The sequence below is a fragment of the Amphiura filiformis genome, chromosome 4 (assembly GCF_039555335.1).
Source record: "Amphiura filiformis chromosome 4, Afil_fr2py, whole genome shotgun sequence".
NCBI classification, from domain to species: domain Eukaryota; kingdom Metazoa; phylum Echinodermata; class Ophiuroidea; order Amphilepidida; family Amphiuridae; genus Amphiura; species Amphiura filiformis.
In genome coordinates, this window is record NC_092631.1 from 23856049 (window position 1) to 23871789 (window position 15741).

General features: G+C 35.9%; 1 protein-coding gene across 1 annotated transcript in view; it reads right to left on the minus strand.

Moving 5' to 3' along the window:
• Window positions 1–15741, minus strand: part of LOC140150075 (RNA-binding motif, single-stranded-interacting protein 2-like) — a 321704-nt gene that overhangs the window by 8665 nt on the left and 297298 nt on the right. The window contains exons 9-11 of the mRNA XM_072172077.1: window positions 14516–14654; window positions 12525–12647; window positions 5773–5850 (exon numbers count right to left, since the gene is read on the minus strand). Of these exons, the coding sequence (XP_072028178.1) occupies window positions 5773–5850; window positions 12525–12647; window positions 14516–14654 (340 nt within the window). The remainder of the gene's footprint in view (window positions 1–5772; window positions 5851–12524; window positions 12648–14515; window positions 14655–15741) is intronic.

Below are 15741 nucleotides of genomic sequence, written 5' to 3' on the forward strand. Positions count from 1 at the left end.
ACACTATGAGATAATGTATGAGCACCATCACGGTTTGCTCTGCTTGGTGTTTGCTGCTGAAATCACTTAAGTTGCTCATATACTTTCTTTCTACACCGATACAGAATAATGTTAATTTATAATGTTTGAAAAGTGATCTCAACATGCAAACTCCCAAGCAAATAAATATGTTTTCTTCGTAAATATTGTTTTCAGTATGTCCATGGGACTTTTAAGTCGACATGACATCACAGTATAGTCATTGAATCTCATGTGTCTCAAGGTGACTTTGACTGCACAGTATTTTGGTCCTATATAAAACATTGCTTTGGACACCTTAATAATTAAGCCAGTTTTGACTAAAAATTCACTCAAAAAACATTTTGTATCTTACAATTCTGGACCAGACTTGAAAACAATATCTAGAATAGTGAAAATATGATTCTCTGAAGTCATGCTGCATGAGCCAATTCGATCACACCACTCGCTTACCAATGCTTCATTGTTACCAGTTATCGTCAACAATATTGATATAGAATTAAGCATTTTCATATCTTGATAATTCTGCAGATATTACTTTACATAGTCTTCACTTCACCATGTTGATACACAATTTGCCACTTAACAGTAACATACATCTGCTTATGAAAGGCCAATCACAACTAAATGTCACAATCGCACATAGATTTTGGGTGGTCATGTACACATAGTACTGCTGCTGCACCATAACTATGATGGCACCAACTTGAAGAAAACGAATAAAGCCAATCACGCCATGTATACTTCCACTTCATTTATAAGAATGTGCAGATAAAAACTTGCATTTCGATTTGCATATCTTTAATAACAAATTAATTAGGTATTGATAATGTAAACTGCAACAAGCGACGGTACTTCCAAGCCCAATAATCAATATCATTGAGAATAACTTCAAATTAAAGCATTGATGTCGCTCATGGCAAGACCCATTTGGTTGAAATATATCTTAGTCATCATCACACATTCAAAATGGATCTAAATATTCTTCCTTTTAACCCCATGAGAACTACCTGCCGATTGGACAAAAAGAAATTTTCATTATCAATTGGACCAATCAGCAACATTGTTAGAATAATTCCACCACACAGAAAAATTGGGGTGAATTATTTGCAAAGCTCCATACTGATTGGTGAAGATATCATGTATTTTTGACCAATCAGGGGCAATGTTAGATCGGCAGGTAGTGCTCAGGGGGCTAAGGGAGCAAATATCCAGATCCTTGAATGTTATCATACTGTGCAAAATGCCAAGTTTGTTAAAATTATTTTATTCTTTTATAAAAATTTTGTTTTGATTGTGAAAAAGAAAATTGAACACCAGATTGTGCCACAAAATCTTAATTAATTTTAATATCAAATTAACTTGAAATGTTGCACTTTATCAGAGTGATTAGCATGCATGACTTCTTAAATGGTGTACAACAAGTATGTTTGTGTATCACTACTCCCTATTCCAGAAAATACAGAACTAATTTTTTTTGTGATTAAAAAAATTGCCAAATGAAACATAGCTAAATCCTAATCCTTTAGTTAGTCCTAACTGGCAATAAAAAAAACATGCGTTTTAGGGTGTTTTTGTATGCTGTGATAATCAAGCCCAATGACTTGTACCAAGACTAATTTCAGTTTATGCAGTCTAATTTTTGGAAAAGACATGTTTCATTCTGATAACCAATAATTTAATTAAAGAGACACAACACAAAAAAGCGAAAATTATAGCAAAATTTCGGCATATACACAAGATTTTGAATGCTTAGACTTGTGAACAAGTCTTTGATTTTTGTGACTTGATTGTCAGAAAATATGCAGAAAATGCATGTTTTTGGCTCTTTTTTCAAGAAATTAGTAAAATAGTGAATTTTTTCTTTTATTGCCAGTTAGGACTAACTAAAGGATTAGGATTGAGCTATGTTTCATTTGGCAGAACTTGATAATATTGTTTTAATCCCAAAAAATTAGTGCTGTATTTTTCTGGAATAGGGAGTAAGATCCACAACATGCTCATCTACCAGGGTGCAGTTATTTAACCCCTATACATTTCTTCATTCATTGAATGACCTCATTGAATGAACTCATATTCTGCAACTTGAGGTCAAAGTTTGCACTATGATTGTTTCATTGAGGTTATTGAACTGAGCCACTGGGATGAGGCCATTGTGGTTCATAGTTTATTAATAATTTCAAGTACCACTAAAACTGATATATATGTTAATAATATTGAACATCAGTCCGTAACATAATCCAAATCAATCAGGCCAAATTTTAACATTCTGAAACAGTATATATTTCCACCATCTATTATTTAGAATTGCGCACTGTGATTTGTCCAAACATGTCGCATGTGGGTCCATTATGCTGTGGATAAATCTATGGTGTTTTTGCCAAAATACGAAAAAAAAAAAAATTCTATGATTATGTTCCACAAGTTTCATTATCCCATTTATCCTACATTTAGCCTGATTGGTAAGATTATGTCATACAAGTGATGTGGTACTTCTCAAAAATTTGACTTAAAAAAATGCCAAAATTTATCTGAAAATATATTTCAATTGAAAAAGAGTGAATATAATTTGTTCTTTTTCTCAGTCAAAACTGCATGTAGGCTATTCCACTTGAAATGCACCCCCTATGGAAGACATGGCCTTAATCTTTCACACAGGGAGTGTGAATTTCAAATGGGGTTACCTACACAGGTGACTCCATTTGAAATCTACACCCCCTGTGTGGGAGATTAAGGTCATGTCTTCCATAGGGGGAGTATGGATTTCAACCAGAATAGCCCAAAATCAAACTTGTAATAAGCACCACATTCATTGTTCATAAAAACTATCTTGACAGTATTATAATGCAAAAACAAGCATTGCTGTTACATAAAAACAGTAGAGGATGTTGAGAAAAGTCATATCTGATATCAGCCTTCCTTATGCCTTGCTGGAGTAGTCACAACAATTTTCAAACCAAACCATAAAAACGTTTCACAAATTTACAGAATTAGACACTGTTGCTTTTAGGCAGTTCGAAAAAATACATCAAGGCAGGCAATGTTTTTATTTTCATCTCTTATCATAATGATATTTCTCTTCATCCTACCTGTTTCCCAGCTTGCAAAATATTTTCTTAACTACCTCTCCTTCACATAAATCTATAAATAACATTTATTTTAACACATAGTGTCATATTCCTGGCATGCATCAACACTTTGATAGAATAGTGCCATCATCGACTCATTCTATCTTGATTTGACAATATAGTTGATGCAAGCCTTGAATAGCAAAACTAAGTGTCAGCAAAGATTTACAGAGAGTATCTTCAAATATTGCTAATATTTTCTTTCATAATTGCTCCAAACTCTGGTGAATTTGTTTGTTCAGCATCCTGGGGATTAGTCCAGAAATCCATATACCTCTAATTATCTTAAACTTCCATACAGGGAATGTGCATTTCAAACAGGGTTTATACCAGAATGGGTGACTCCATTTGAAATCTACAACCCCTGTGTGAAAGATTAAGGTTATGTCTTCCATAGATTTCAACTAGAATAGCCCAATGCTACATCAAATTTGTAATGTAATGTGATGTAGCTTTAGATTTATGATCACAAAGTCAGAAGCAGTGTCTGATTTGTTTATTACCAGCAGATATTTTGTTTTACTTTATAAGAGTACTAAACAATGACGGCATTGTAGATCACTGTTTTTGTATTCTGGAAGCGAACTGATTATTAAAAAAACCTCCCAAGTCAAAATGCTTATCTGCTATTGTATTTCCTTACATATTCTGCATACCACTGTTCTGGCAAAACCTCGTAACCTCAATAGCTGCTATGTGTTAAATATGTACAATACATTATATTGTGTTGCACATATTTAACACATAGCAGCTATTACAAGGTTTTGCCAGAACAGCAACAATATTTCATGTGGGAGGGTTGAGTCTGGGCAACACATCAAACACTAGCAATATTGAAGAGACATAATTATTCAATGTCCATGGTCAAATGATCATGGTACCTTCATGCTACATCAAATGATGTGTCTGACACCCTTTAGAGCACAGGCAAAGTTATATGTGGAATAAACTGGTGTACACTGAATGACGCTTAGTTCCTGTTTTAAGGTTTTACTTGTTGGCGAAGAACATCATTTATTGGCACTAGATTTTAAAAAATAGAAAAATGCAATAGTATCAAAGTTCATTGTTGAAAGCTTGAAATTTCAAAACAATGAATTCCTTTTCTGTCATAATAGTATTCAGGAAATACCAATATTTTGTTGACTGAAAGATAGAAGGAAACAAGCTGTATACTTTTAGATGCTAACAATCATACCAAGTGTCTAAACAGTTGAAGCAAAGAAGAATAAAGGAAACAAAAGTGACAAGAGAGAACATGATAGACAGGTGCTAGATGGAGAGAGAGGGGGAGTGACAGAGATAGACAGAGAGAATAAGAGAGAGGGAGGGGAAGGGAGGGAAGCCGGTAAATAGGGACAAGGGCAAATTAAATCTTCCGTCAGTTTATATCAATCACAATCTTTTTACAAATTCAAAGTCACATGACCCCTTTTCCATTATATAAACAAGTTTACTTCTAATGACAGACCTTCAGAGACAAGGGGCCCAGGCACCTCACGCCGATTTCAAACAACTTATCATCAGTCGCATGATCTAATTCCCCCATATCACAGGCTGATGACCTGAATTTAAAGTGCCGATAACACCCATCTAGCAAGTTGTCATTCGGCACAGCAAATCTTGACCTATAAAGACTGTTTAAAACATGGACAAGGGGCCTTAGGAAATAGCCACACCTTAGAGCTAGTCACATTGGGCTATTCCATTTAAAATCCACACTACCCCTGTGGAAGATTGAGCTAAAGTCTGCTACAGAGGGAGTATCAATTTTGAATAGAATACTTTTGGTTCACTTCCATTTGTAATACTTACTCCAGTTGTGGAAGATATAGGCAAAGCCATAATACAAGGGGAGTATGGGTTTCAAAATGATTAACTCTGACCAATTACATTTGAAAAACATACTCCCCTGTGGAAGATATTTCCAAAATCCTCCACAGAGGGACTGTGGATTTCAACTGGAATAGCCCTTTATGCTATCTCCCTCTGTCACTATGTACACAACGATCCGAATTGAGAACGGAGGGCAGCAGGTAGAAACATATATCTAAATTGAGTTAGAAGGAATCAGAGAAAAGATGAAGCCAGGGGAAAAAATGAAAAATTTATAGACACAAGGATGAAGAAGCAGCTAAATTTTAATCTAAATGAAAGCGGATGATTGATGCATTCATTAATCAATCCTGTTTTCTGGCTGTATGACATATCAATGATGACTATACAAAATTAATGATTCCAAAATAGTATGAGTCAAGCTTAGAATCCACCATGTTTTCTTTGATACACCGCTTTTTATGTATATTTTGTATTTTTCCTCAAAATTAATGTATGAGGAACTTGTTATAATATTAAGTGACTTTTCAATCTTTTTAATCTTGGGGAAAAAAAAGAATTAAAATTAAATCGAAAGGTTACACATTTTTTACCTCATGAATATTCTGTAATTACGTTATAGATTTACCTCAAACTCATACCACTAAACAAAGTTCTACATCCAAGTACACTAGTCAATTCAAACAGTTTGCTCTGTGCACTCTGGGAGTTAACACACACCCACAGTGTTGCATGAATGGTACCATATTCAATGGTTTATTGTGAGCCATGGCATTGACTATGAGCTTACCTCAACCGTGACTGGTTGCATCATCTGAGCGGCTTGGTATGCACCGCCCATGTGGGCAAAGGAATGAGTAGGCACGTACTGTAGAGTGTGTAAAACATAGAAATTAACAGAAAACATTAATTAATGGTTCTTGATTGAATAGGATGTTATGATTAAAGGGCATTTCGTGATCCACAGCCTCATCCCCCACTTTTCTCAAAAAAAAGTTGAGATTTTTATATCACTGGAAACCTCTGGCTACATAATGTTTATGTACAAAATATTTCTTGCAGATTAATTCGTTTAGCAAAGATATCGTGAAATTTGAATTTCGTTCTGGTGCACCAGAACGAAATTACAACGCATTGTCTATGGAGCAGTGTAATACACATAATCATGCATAACTCGCAAACGCAAAATCGGAATCAACTGAAATTTTGGGAATATGCTTTTTTCGTGGATATGTACTGAAAATGTCATAAAAAGAGGATGCTAGGATCACGAAATACTCCTTTAATTGGATGTCTGCTATTACAAATATCATATAAACCAGACGTAAACTGAAAATAGACTGATGCTCACATGTGAATGCCTAATCACATATGTGACCCCTCGGCACAACTGAGCCCGGTAGTCGTCAATCATCATTTTTGAGATATTCAACTAAAATATTTTGCTTGAAATTAGCTTTAAAATGATGTATATCATGTCTATAGTACTTGACATTTAAGTAGTGAAAATCAATAAAACAGTCAATAAATCCTTTGTTTCCTATTGTTTATTGTTAAGTTCGATGGATCATATCTCAATAGTGGCACTGGCGACATCCCGGCTCAGTTGTGCCGAGGGGTCACATATGATCCTACTAAAGTCAAAAACGCTATATCTGTCAATGAATAACATAACACATACAGTCTTTTTAATTGGATTCCTTCTCCTCAAGTAACAAATTGGGTTATTCCATTTAAAATACACACTATGAATTTCAAATGGAATGATCAAATTAACCAACTCTATTTGTCACTCACCCTCCCTCTGTGGAAAATTCAGTGTGAATCTTTCTCAGAGGGTGTATGAAATTCAAATGAGGCTACCTAATGTGTTCATTCCATTTAAAATATATCATCTCCCCCTGTGGAAGATATTTCCAAAATCTTCCAGGGTGAGTGCGATTTTTAATTGGAATAGCCCAATGCAGTATCTACAAGTAAATAACCCAGTAGGTGTTGCATAGAAAACATTGAGAATCCTGCCCTGGACAAACAGACAGACGGACAGACGGAGGGATGGACAGGAAGACAGACAGACACATATGTGACCCCTCGGCACAACTGAGCCCTGAAGTCGCCAATCATCATTTTTGAGATATTCAACCAAAATATTCTACTTGAAATTAGCTTTAAAATGATGTATATCATGTCTATAGTACTTGACATATAAGTAGTGAAATATCAATAAAACAGTCAATAAATCCTTTGTTTCCTATTGTTTATTGTTAAGTTCGATGGAGCATATCTCAATAGTGGCACTGGCGACATCCGGGCGACATCCGGGCTCAGTTGTGCCGAGGGGTCACATATTTTCCTCTAAAGCATGAACACAAACATCAGTTGTGATTAAATTGACATAATGTTTGAACAACTACCCGGAATGGTCAGTGGGAAGGGCAAACAGACAAACAGACACCCCGACAGACAGAAAATCACACCCACGTTTTCTATTGCGGCATGAATACAAACATCAGTTATGATTAACTTCACCAAATGTTTGAACAAAAATTCCCCACACGTTACAATGCGCATCACAACACAAGACAACGTTTGCAAACACATCAAAACATCCATGAATGTCTTCTGTGGTTTGCATGACAATGTAATGCCCAGATTAAACAAAAGTTGAATGACTGTGGTTTCCGTGACATTAAACGAGCTCCTCTCCAACAACAACAAAAAAATCACATATTATTTGCACAATAAAGTGAATATTGGTCATCATTTCAACTGAAGAAAAACCATTGTGAAGACATCATAACATCTGCAAATGCCTCTTGTGGTTTTAAATAATTTTGAATTAAAAGCATGAAAATTATTCCGATGACATTATATTTGGCACCGTTAGTCACAGGACAAGCAGTACTGCATACACATATTTTTATATCTAAGAATGTCTTCTGTGGTTCGATTGATAATTACATTGCAGTTTCATAACTTTGATTTGATATAGGGCCTACTGAGCTGTCAAACTCTCAAATCCATCGGTTGAACAATGTTTACGATATGAATGATAGAATAACACTTAACTCTAAAATCTTTATGTTATTTGTCTTTGGAATGACATTGAAATGCCCACTATCTGTGGTAGCATCAAAATGCCCACCCCTAATAGCCCCAAGTCCCATTTGTTGTCTCAAATCACTTAAACCCCACTCTAAGTACAAGTAAACATCATTTTAGAGACATGTGGGATCCAGCAAATACAGCCACTGCTACTCTGACATCACTCATGTATTTAACATCTTCCCATCATGCAATGCATAAAATACAAACATTGACCCACTGAATAAATATGGGACTCTGAGGGACATAAAAAATAATGGGTCTCTTAGAAAACATTTCAGAAAAGGAATCTTTGAGTGACAGCATGTTAAATTCAGGAAAATAAAAGGATGTTTGTGTGAAAATAAAACCAAACCAAACAAACAATCAACAATAAATCAAAGGGCCTTAACCATAAGCTACAGACCAAAATAAAGGCATGGCTCTCCCCCCAATTAACCCAAACTGAACCAAGCATCAAACAAAAAACTTTAATTGACAAAGCATCTGTAAGTGCGGGTATCCCACGTGATGCGATTGCATCATCATGGGAACAGTCATATGGTCACAGAAAGCTTGGCCAGCCAAAGTAGATCCTCGTGGCAAGGTTTGGCTGTGAGTGTGTCTGGCCGCGGCACCCGAGTTTTTTCTTCTTCTTCTTTCTTTGTTCCTTCTTTCCTTCCCCTTAATTTTCCTCAACTTAATAAAGCTTCTGTTCAAATACTTAACCCTCTGGACACTACTGGTCATCTAATAGCATTTCTGATTGGTTGATAACTTGAAATGCTCATTTCAATTGCCAATTATGACTGGGCTTTAAACTATTTATGGTCAAACTTGCATTTGGAGATGATCTTATTAATACCCTCCTTGATTGGTTCAAAACTGGACACAATATTCATTTTGGCCAATCAGCACATAGTTCTCATGGAGTTAAATGCTATGATAGGGATTGTGGGATAGCATTTATTCATCCTGCCCTGTGACATTAGCACACCCACTACAATGTCCCTACCAGGCAGCCAAACACAAATTAGCAACTGATGATGAAAATAATCATTCCTCTATTCACCATCTTCAAATTTAGCATGGCGCTGCATTACTTGCTCTAATTTCTGACCACAGACATGGTGATGTGGCCTGTGCTTGATTTCAAAATATATCTGAGCAAATTTCCACATGGTATACAATCTTTGATTAAATAAAAGCAGCCGGACTTTATTTTGTCCTCCTTAACCCCATGAGAACTACCTGCCGATTGGCCAAAAAGAAGTTATCATTATCAATTGGACCAATCAGCAACATTGTTAGAATAATTTCACCACCACCACAAAAATTGGAGTGAATTATTTGCAAAGCTCCATTCTGATTGGTGATTAAATTGAAAATATCACATAACTGACCAATCAGAGGCAATGTTAGATCGGCAGGTAGTGCTCAGGGGTTAATGCCATATCTCAAAAGAATTTTTGTAACTATTGATGCTTCATATTATATACTACTCCTTGGCTTGGGCAGGGCTAGATACTACTGGCTATATTGCTATGTGACTGGTGGCATTTTTGATGGGGCTCTGACTGGAGCTAATCAGGGTTGTACTTGTAGCTAGCCAAAGTTGAGTACCATGTTCCAATTAGAGATTTGTATTGTCTTTCACATCATCATACCCCCGTGGGGTTATTCAAAAAGCATATGGCAATGTGCTGTTTGAATGGGTAGCTTTTGCACAAGAAATCCTATGGGTTGAAATGTTTTGAAGAAAACCATTTTCAATATGCTTCCCTTTTTAAAAAATTTCCACGCTATGTGCGAAAAACACATTGTGTTAACTATTGCAAATCTGAAATCTACCATCAGTTTCAATTAGATCAATCATAAACTTTTTTCTTCACATAAATTCAAAGTCAACTGAACCCTTTTCCATAAACAAAGCTACTGCTTCTAGTGACAGACTGCCAGAGACAGGGGGCCCAAGCATCTCCCGCCGATTTCAAACAACTTATCACCAGTCGCATGATCTATTTCCCCCGTATCACAGGCTGATGACCTGAATCTGAAGTGCCGATAACACCCATCTAGCAAGTTGTCATTCGGCACAGCAAATCATGACCTATAAAGACTGTTTAACATGGACAAGGGGCCCTAGGAAATGTCCACATCTTAGAGCTAGTCGCATTATGCTATCTTCCTCCGTCATTACATACACAATGATCTGAATGCCGCTCACAAAGCAAGTGCAAGTCAACAAATTGAAATATCTTCTCATTTGTGATGCGATCAAGCAAAATCAGTCGGAACTCGGAAATATTGATTTTGAGATATAGCCAAACAAAGGAAACATTTCCTTTTGTTTCCTCTTGTTTTGAAAACTCTTTAATTGCTCTGATCTTTGGAACTAGTTGTTTAAATGCTTTTTACTATTCCATAAGAAACTGAAAACTTGATATTTCCGAGTTCTGACTGATTTTGCTTGATCGCATCACATTTATCTGTTTTGAAAGTGCATGGACTGTTTGCCTTGATATTCATCCACATCATCAGTGATTCCAACGAAAGAGTAAAAAAATTTAAAATTGGTCGGAATTGCCTAAAAGTGACAGATATGTCCAAATTGTCGTAACATTTTTTTAAAAATATAAAATGATTGGAAAAAGTAAGAAACTGGCAGTGTTTATATGAAGCTCCATTCAATTGCATGCAGCAACAAGTTTCCATATGGATGAGGCTCCCCAACATTGACTAAAATGTGACGTTACACCCTTATTAGGTCATTTTCAGTCTTAGGCCATAAAAAATAAATTGTTTGTTTGCCTTCAAGAGATGAAAAGGGTCGGTAGGTTGATCTTTTCTTTTTTTTTTCCTGTGCTCTTCCTTCATTTTGACATATGGAAAGTGAAACCACATCTAACGGTGTAACTAAAGCTACTGAACACCTGATGTGGCTTCAAAACACTCAAAATATAAACTTGGAAATTATTCATACACTTTTGGAAGAGAAAATGTGCAAAAATGATGGAATTTTATGAGTTTACAAAAAAGTGATTTTTGTGTTTTTTCATTGGTCGCTTGTGGGCAAACAAACAATCAGCACATCCATTTTCTTCCCAAAAAATCTGATTTTTCATATTTTTTTATAGATTTTCTGATTTAGTACCTTTAAAAAGAAAGTAATAATACATCCGCAATCCCGCTAACCTGATTCAAGCATCGCCAACCGGCCCACCGGAAATTTATTCATCTACTTTCCTTTTTGTTGTGCACCAAGCCATGATTCCCAATGGTGAAATAAGACATCATTATTCTCCTGCGCCTGACTCGGGCCAAATGAAGCTTATCTCACTCTGTGCTTTACAAACTTGACACAAAACCCCCTGTGACAGGTAGTGATGCTAAAAAAAAATCTGCACTAATCGCGGGTCAAATAATCGAAAAGTCACCCAATTTTTCTCTTAACCATCTATATTATGATACAGGAATCCAACCGGAAGTCACAGAGCCAATGTTGAAAAGTCACCCAATTTTTTTCTTAACCATTGGATTCTATGGGACAGAAAAGTGTCAAAAGTTGCAGGGAAAATCTTCGAAAGTCGCCCAATTGGGCTACTAAATCGCAGTTTTGGGAACCCTGCCTGCGACAGGTAGTAGTAACACAACATCTATGCTTTTTATTCATCACATGAGCTGTAATGATCTCAATTCCAATGGCACAGTTTAGTAACACACAAACAGACAAACAAACAAAGAGATGGTTTCAAACATCAAACAACCAAAAAAGTAAGTTTCCAATGCTCTTTGAGGGGACAAATGGTGTGAAAATTAGGAAATGGTTGTGGGTAACATGATTTACCATAGAACAAAGCAAATTACAGGTAATTCATAAGCATATATGGTAATTAGTACAAATATTGACCATGTAATAACTCTGCATGATAAAAAAACTGATGGAAAGGATAACAAATTCACTCTTAAAAAATGGTTCTAGGGGTTCTACATGCAGGACAGCTAGGTCTTGAAACAGATTCATCAGGATCGTTCGTAGTTCATAAGATTGATAAAGGTTCTTTTTCAGATCCAATAAAATGATACTACTCACTCAAGAAATATTTCAATTCCTATCAGGAATCTTGTTCACTCTGGTACTGGTGTTTCTAGATGTTTTTAGAACCAGCAACACTTCTGTCTGGTTTTGATGACGTCACCAAACTTTCTTGTTGCCGAGAATTTATGACTTGGTCATAAATGATCAGGTCATAACAGGACAGCTAGGGTTCTAGGAAACTGCAATAAACCCAAAATGTTTCTTTCTGGCCTTTACATAACCTTTTTCATGCCTAAATGGTTCTTTCTGGCATTTTAATTCTCTGTAGAACTATTTAAGCTTACAGGACATCTTAAGAACCTTTTAGGTTCTACTTAGAACCCTCGTTTCTAAGAGTGTTGTACTCTTAAATAACTTACCGCGGAACCTTGGGCAAGTTGTAGTTGGTTCATATGTTGTGTAATTTGAGGCACCATCGTTGGGTTATGCATAGCTGCTAATGCCTGCTGCTGATCTACACCAGATGCTAACAATTGAGATGTCTGTGTGATGAAAGGAAGAAAATTGATTGAAAAACCAAAAGAACAAAAACATTGCGATGAGATTACTTCCTCCGTGTCCACATCAAATTTTGCTATGTAGCTCTGGCAATTTGATATGCTGTGTCATCATTATAGTTTCACACCAACGTGATTTTTAAATTGAAAACTTTCTGAGAAAGTTAACGAGAGGAACTGATAGAAACAGGGAAAGATGACAGAGAAGATACCCTTCCCATAATCCTTTGCAATATGATACATCTTTCATTAAATCAAATGATGCTCCCATTACTTTGTACAGGTTCCCTTTGTTTTCATTTTGAGAATAGACTGGCTATACATGGGTCGATAGTAAAGAAATAAACATGTTTTGCAAGATCTAATGTGCTCTGTTCATTGAGGTACATTTCGTCACTATCGACCCATGTTGCACTAGATAGCAAATCAGTACAGAAAATGTACAGAAATGGATGAAATGCATTGTGGGAAGTGTAAGATATCTTCTCTGGAAAGATGTACAATTAAGAAAGAGAACAAGAATAAGAGCAAGTGACAGAAAGAGAGAGAAAGAGTGAGGAGATATGCATAATTTTTGCATGAGGGGGGAAATGTCCAAAATGTTGACATTTCTAACCCCCCCCCCCCAAAAAAAAAAGAAATTGCAAATATATGTGCTTTACACCCTAAACATTTAGGGGATATTTTGAACAGTTTAACATGAAAAAGTGCTCCCTTTGTTAATTTTTCTTTTTAATTGTGACCTTTTTAATTATGATCCTGGACATTTTTACCCTGAGCAGTGGACTTGTTTCTGAGTGCCTTTTTTAGGGGGTGTGGAGAGGAAAACAAGAATGGGCTGTTCCAGTTGAAATTCAAACACCCCTTATACACAACATGACCTTGCTCTTCCACACAGGGAGTGTAAATGTCAAATTGGGTTACCTGAATGGGTGATTCCATTTGAAATATACACCCCCTATGTGTGAGATCAAGGTCATGTCTTCCATAGGGGGTATATGAATTTCACCTGGAATAGCCCAAAGTGACTATAATTAAAGACACAGATAAAAAGAATTTACCGCGTCTGACGTCATCTGTCAATCAAATTCGAGCACGGTTTGTTTACAAGTGTCGTGATGATGACTTGCTGAACGCGGATTTATAACCGGGTGCCTTATTGTTAATTTTGCACCTTTCGACATGCAAACCATCTCAAAAGTTAGGTCTTTATAGTAGGAAACTTTCTTAACCGAAGTCACCATGTCCACAATGCCTAGAAAAGCTGCTTTTTGCCTTGTAAAAGTACGGAATTTTTCGCCATTTGCTGCTATTCCTTTTCTCCCATCAGCACCAGATAGATCGGTCTTCCTTTTACGCGCTGATTAACCTGTGTTAACCAATCAAGGATCGTAATTGACAGTGACATCAGACGCGATAAATTCTTGCATTTATGCAAATTAGCTCATTAATTATGCAAATATGCAAATTAGAGGGCGGCTTCACTATATAATACATTAGAACATATTAGAAACACTTTGACCAAGTTTCAGGGCAAAAGTATGCAAAATAAAAGTACCCTGAACATTTATGCATTGATTTTTAGCAAAATATTGCCAAAAATTACATATTAATGAGCCTTTCCAGTCCTTTTAGCTCATTAACTATATTGATTATTGACAAAAACAATAGGATACAAAGAAAATATAAATTGATGTATTTTGGAAACCATATGTCCGATTTGCTCCAAACAAAAGGCATATTGATCAGTGTACTTTACCCTATTCAATTAATCTGTTTAAAACAAGCTCAAAGCATTTTCCAATTTCTAGAAAATGCATCCAATACCACCTTAATCATATTACTGTACTTACACTGACAGGTGTCATATGGGGTTGCATAACATACTGTTGTTGTACCCAACTAGGACTAGTCGCATGCACTGGATAGCCTGACATTTGGGGTGTTCCTAACGTATATGGAGAGACCATTGCCTGTGTAAGACCAACTTGACTGCAAAACAAAATAAGAAAACAAGAACACTTGTTAATGTTGGCGTTGGAACAATAATTGGAAGAATTAAGGCAAATCTGGTGATGTCTGGATATCCGCAATCCAACTGCATAATTTGGCTTTTGGAAGAAGTGGACTAACTCCTGTATCTACTATAATAGCATTCTTGTAGTACATGGCAAAATGCAATACATGAATATATTATAACATTAAGAATTAAAAAGTCAACACGGTCCTGTTAAATGAATTTGAAAGGTGTGGAGTACAACATGATTTTTATTTTACCTGCTTTTGTGATGCAATATAGTACTCCAATTTTGAATTTCAAATTTGAATGCAATGCAATTTTTAAATGAGAACAGGGTCCACTATGTCAGAGTTCAACAATTTTAAAGCTATTCAGCGATATTATTTTTTATAGATAATGATTCACTCAAGTTTGATATGAATTCACATAAGTTCAATATTTCTTCTACAAAATTTAAAAACAATGAATAAAAACACTACATTTTTTGTTGCCAGTAATTTTTGTAGCATAAAAGAAGGCAGTGGATTTCAGACAAAAAGATGTTGCATTACAGAAAGATGGTCTTATCCATCTCGGCAAATATCCCGGAGGCAAGCCGGTGCATCGTTGACTATTGGACATAAATAACTGCGGTTATTCTTGCTGTATAGCTGAATGGCTACTTGGCAGACTAATCAATATGACTTCATTAACCCCATGAGAACTACCTGCCTATTGGTCAAAAAGAAGTTTTCATTATCAATTGGACCAATCAGCAACATTGTTATAATAATTTCACCACACAAAAAAATTGGGTGAATTGTTTGCAAAGCTCCAGTCTGATTGGTGATTAAACTAAAGATATCATATAATTGACCAATCAGAGGCAATGTTAGATTGACAGGTAGTGCTCAGGGGGTTAAGTAAGTGGCCTAATCATCAATGTTGCTGTGTCATGATATTTTTTTTGCAGACGATATTAATTAAGCTTTAACATCAGGGCAAATAATAAGTTTTAGTTTAATTTGTGAATGCTCAATTAATTGTGAATCACAAAGCATACACCTCGCATGTCCACCA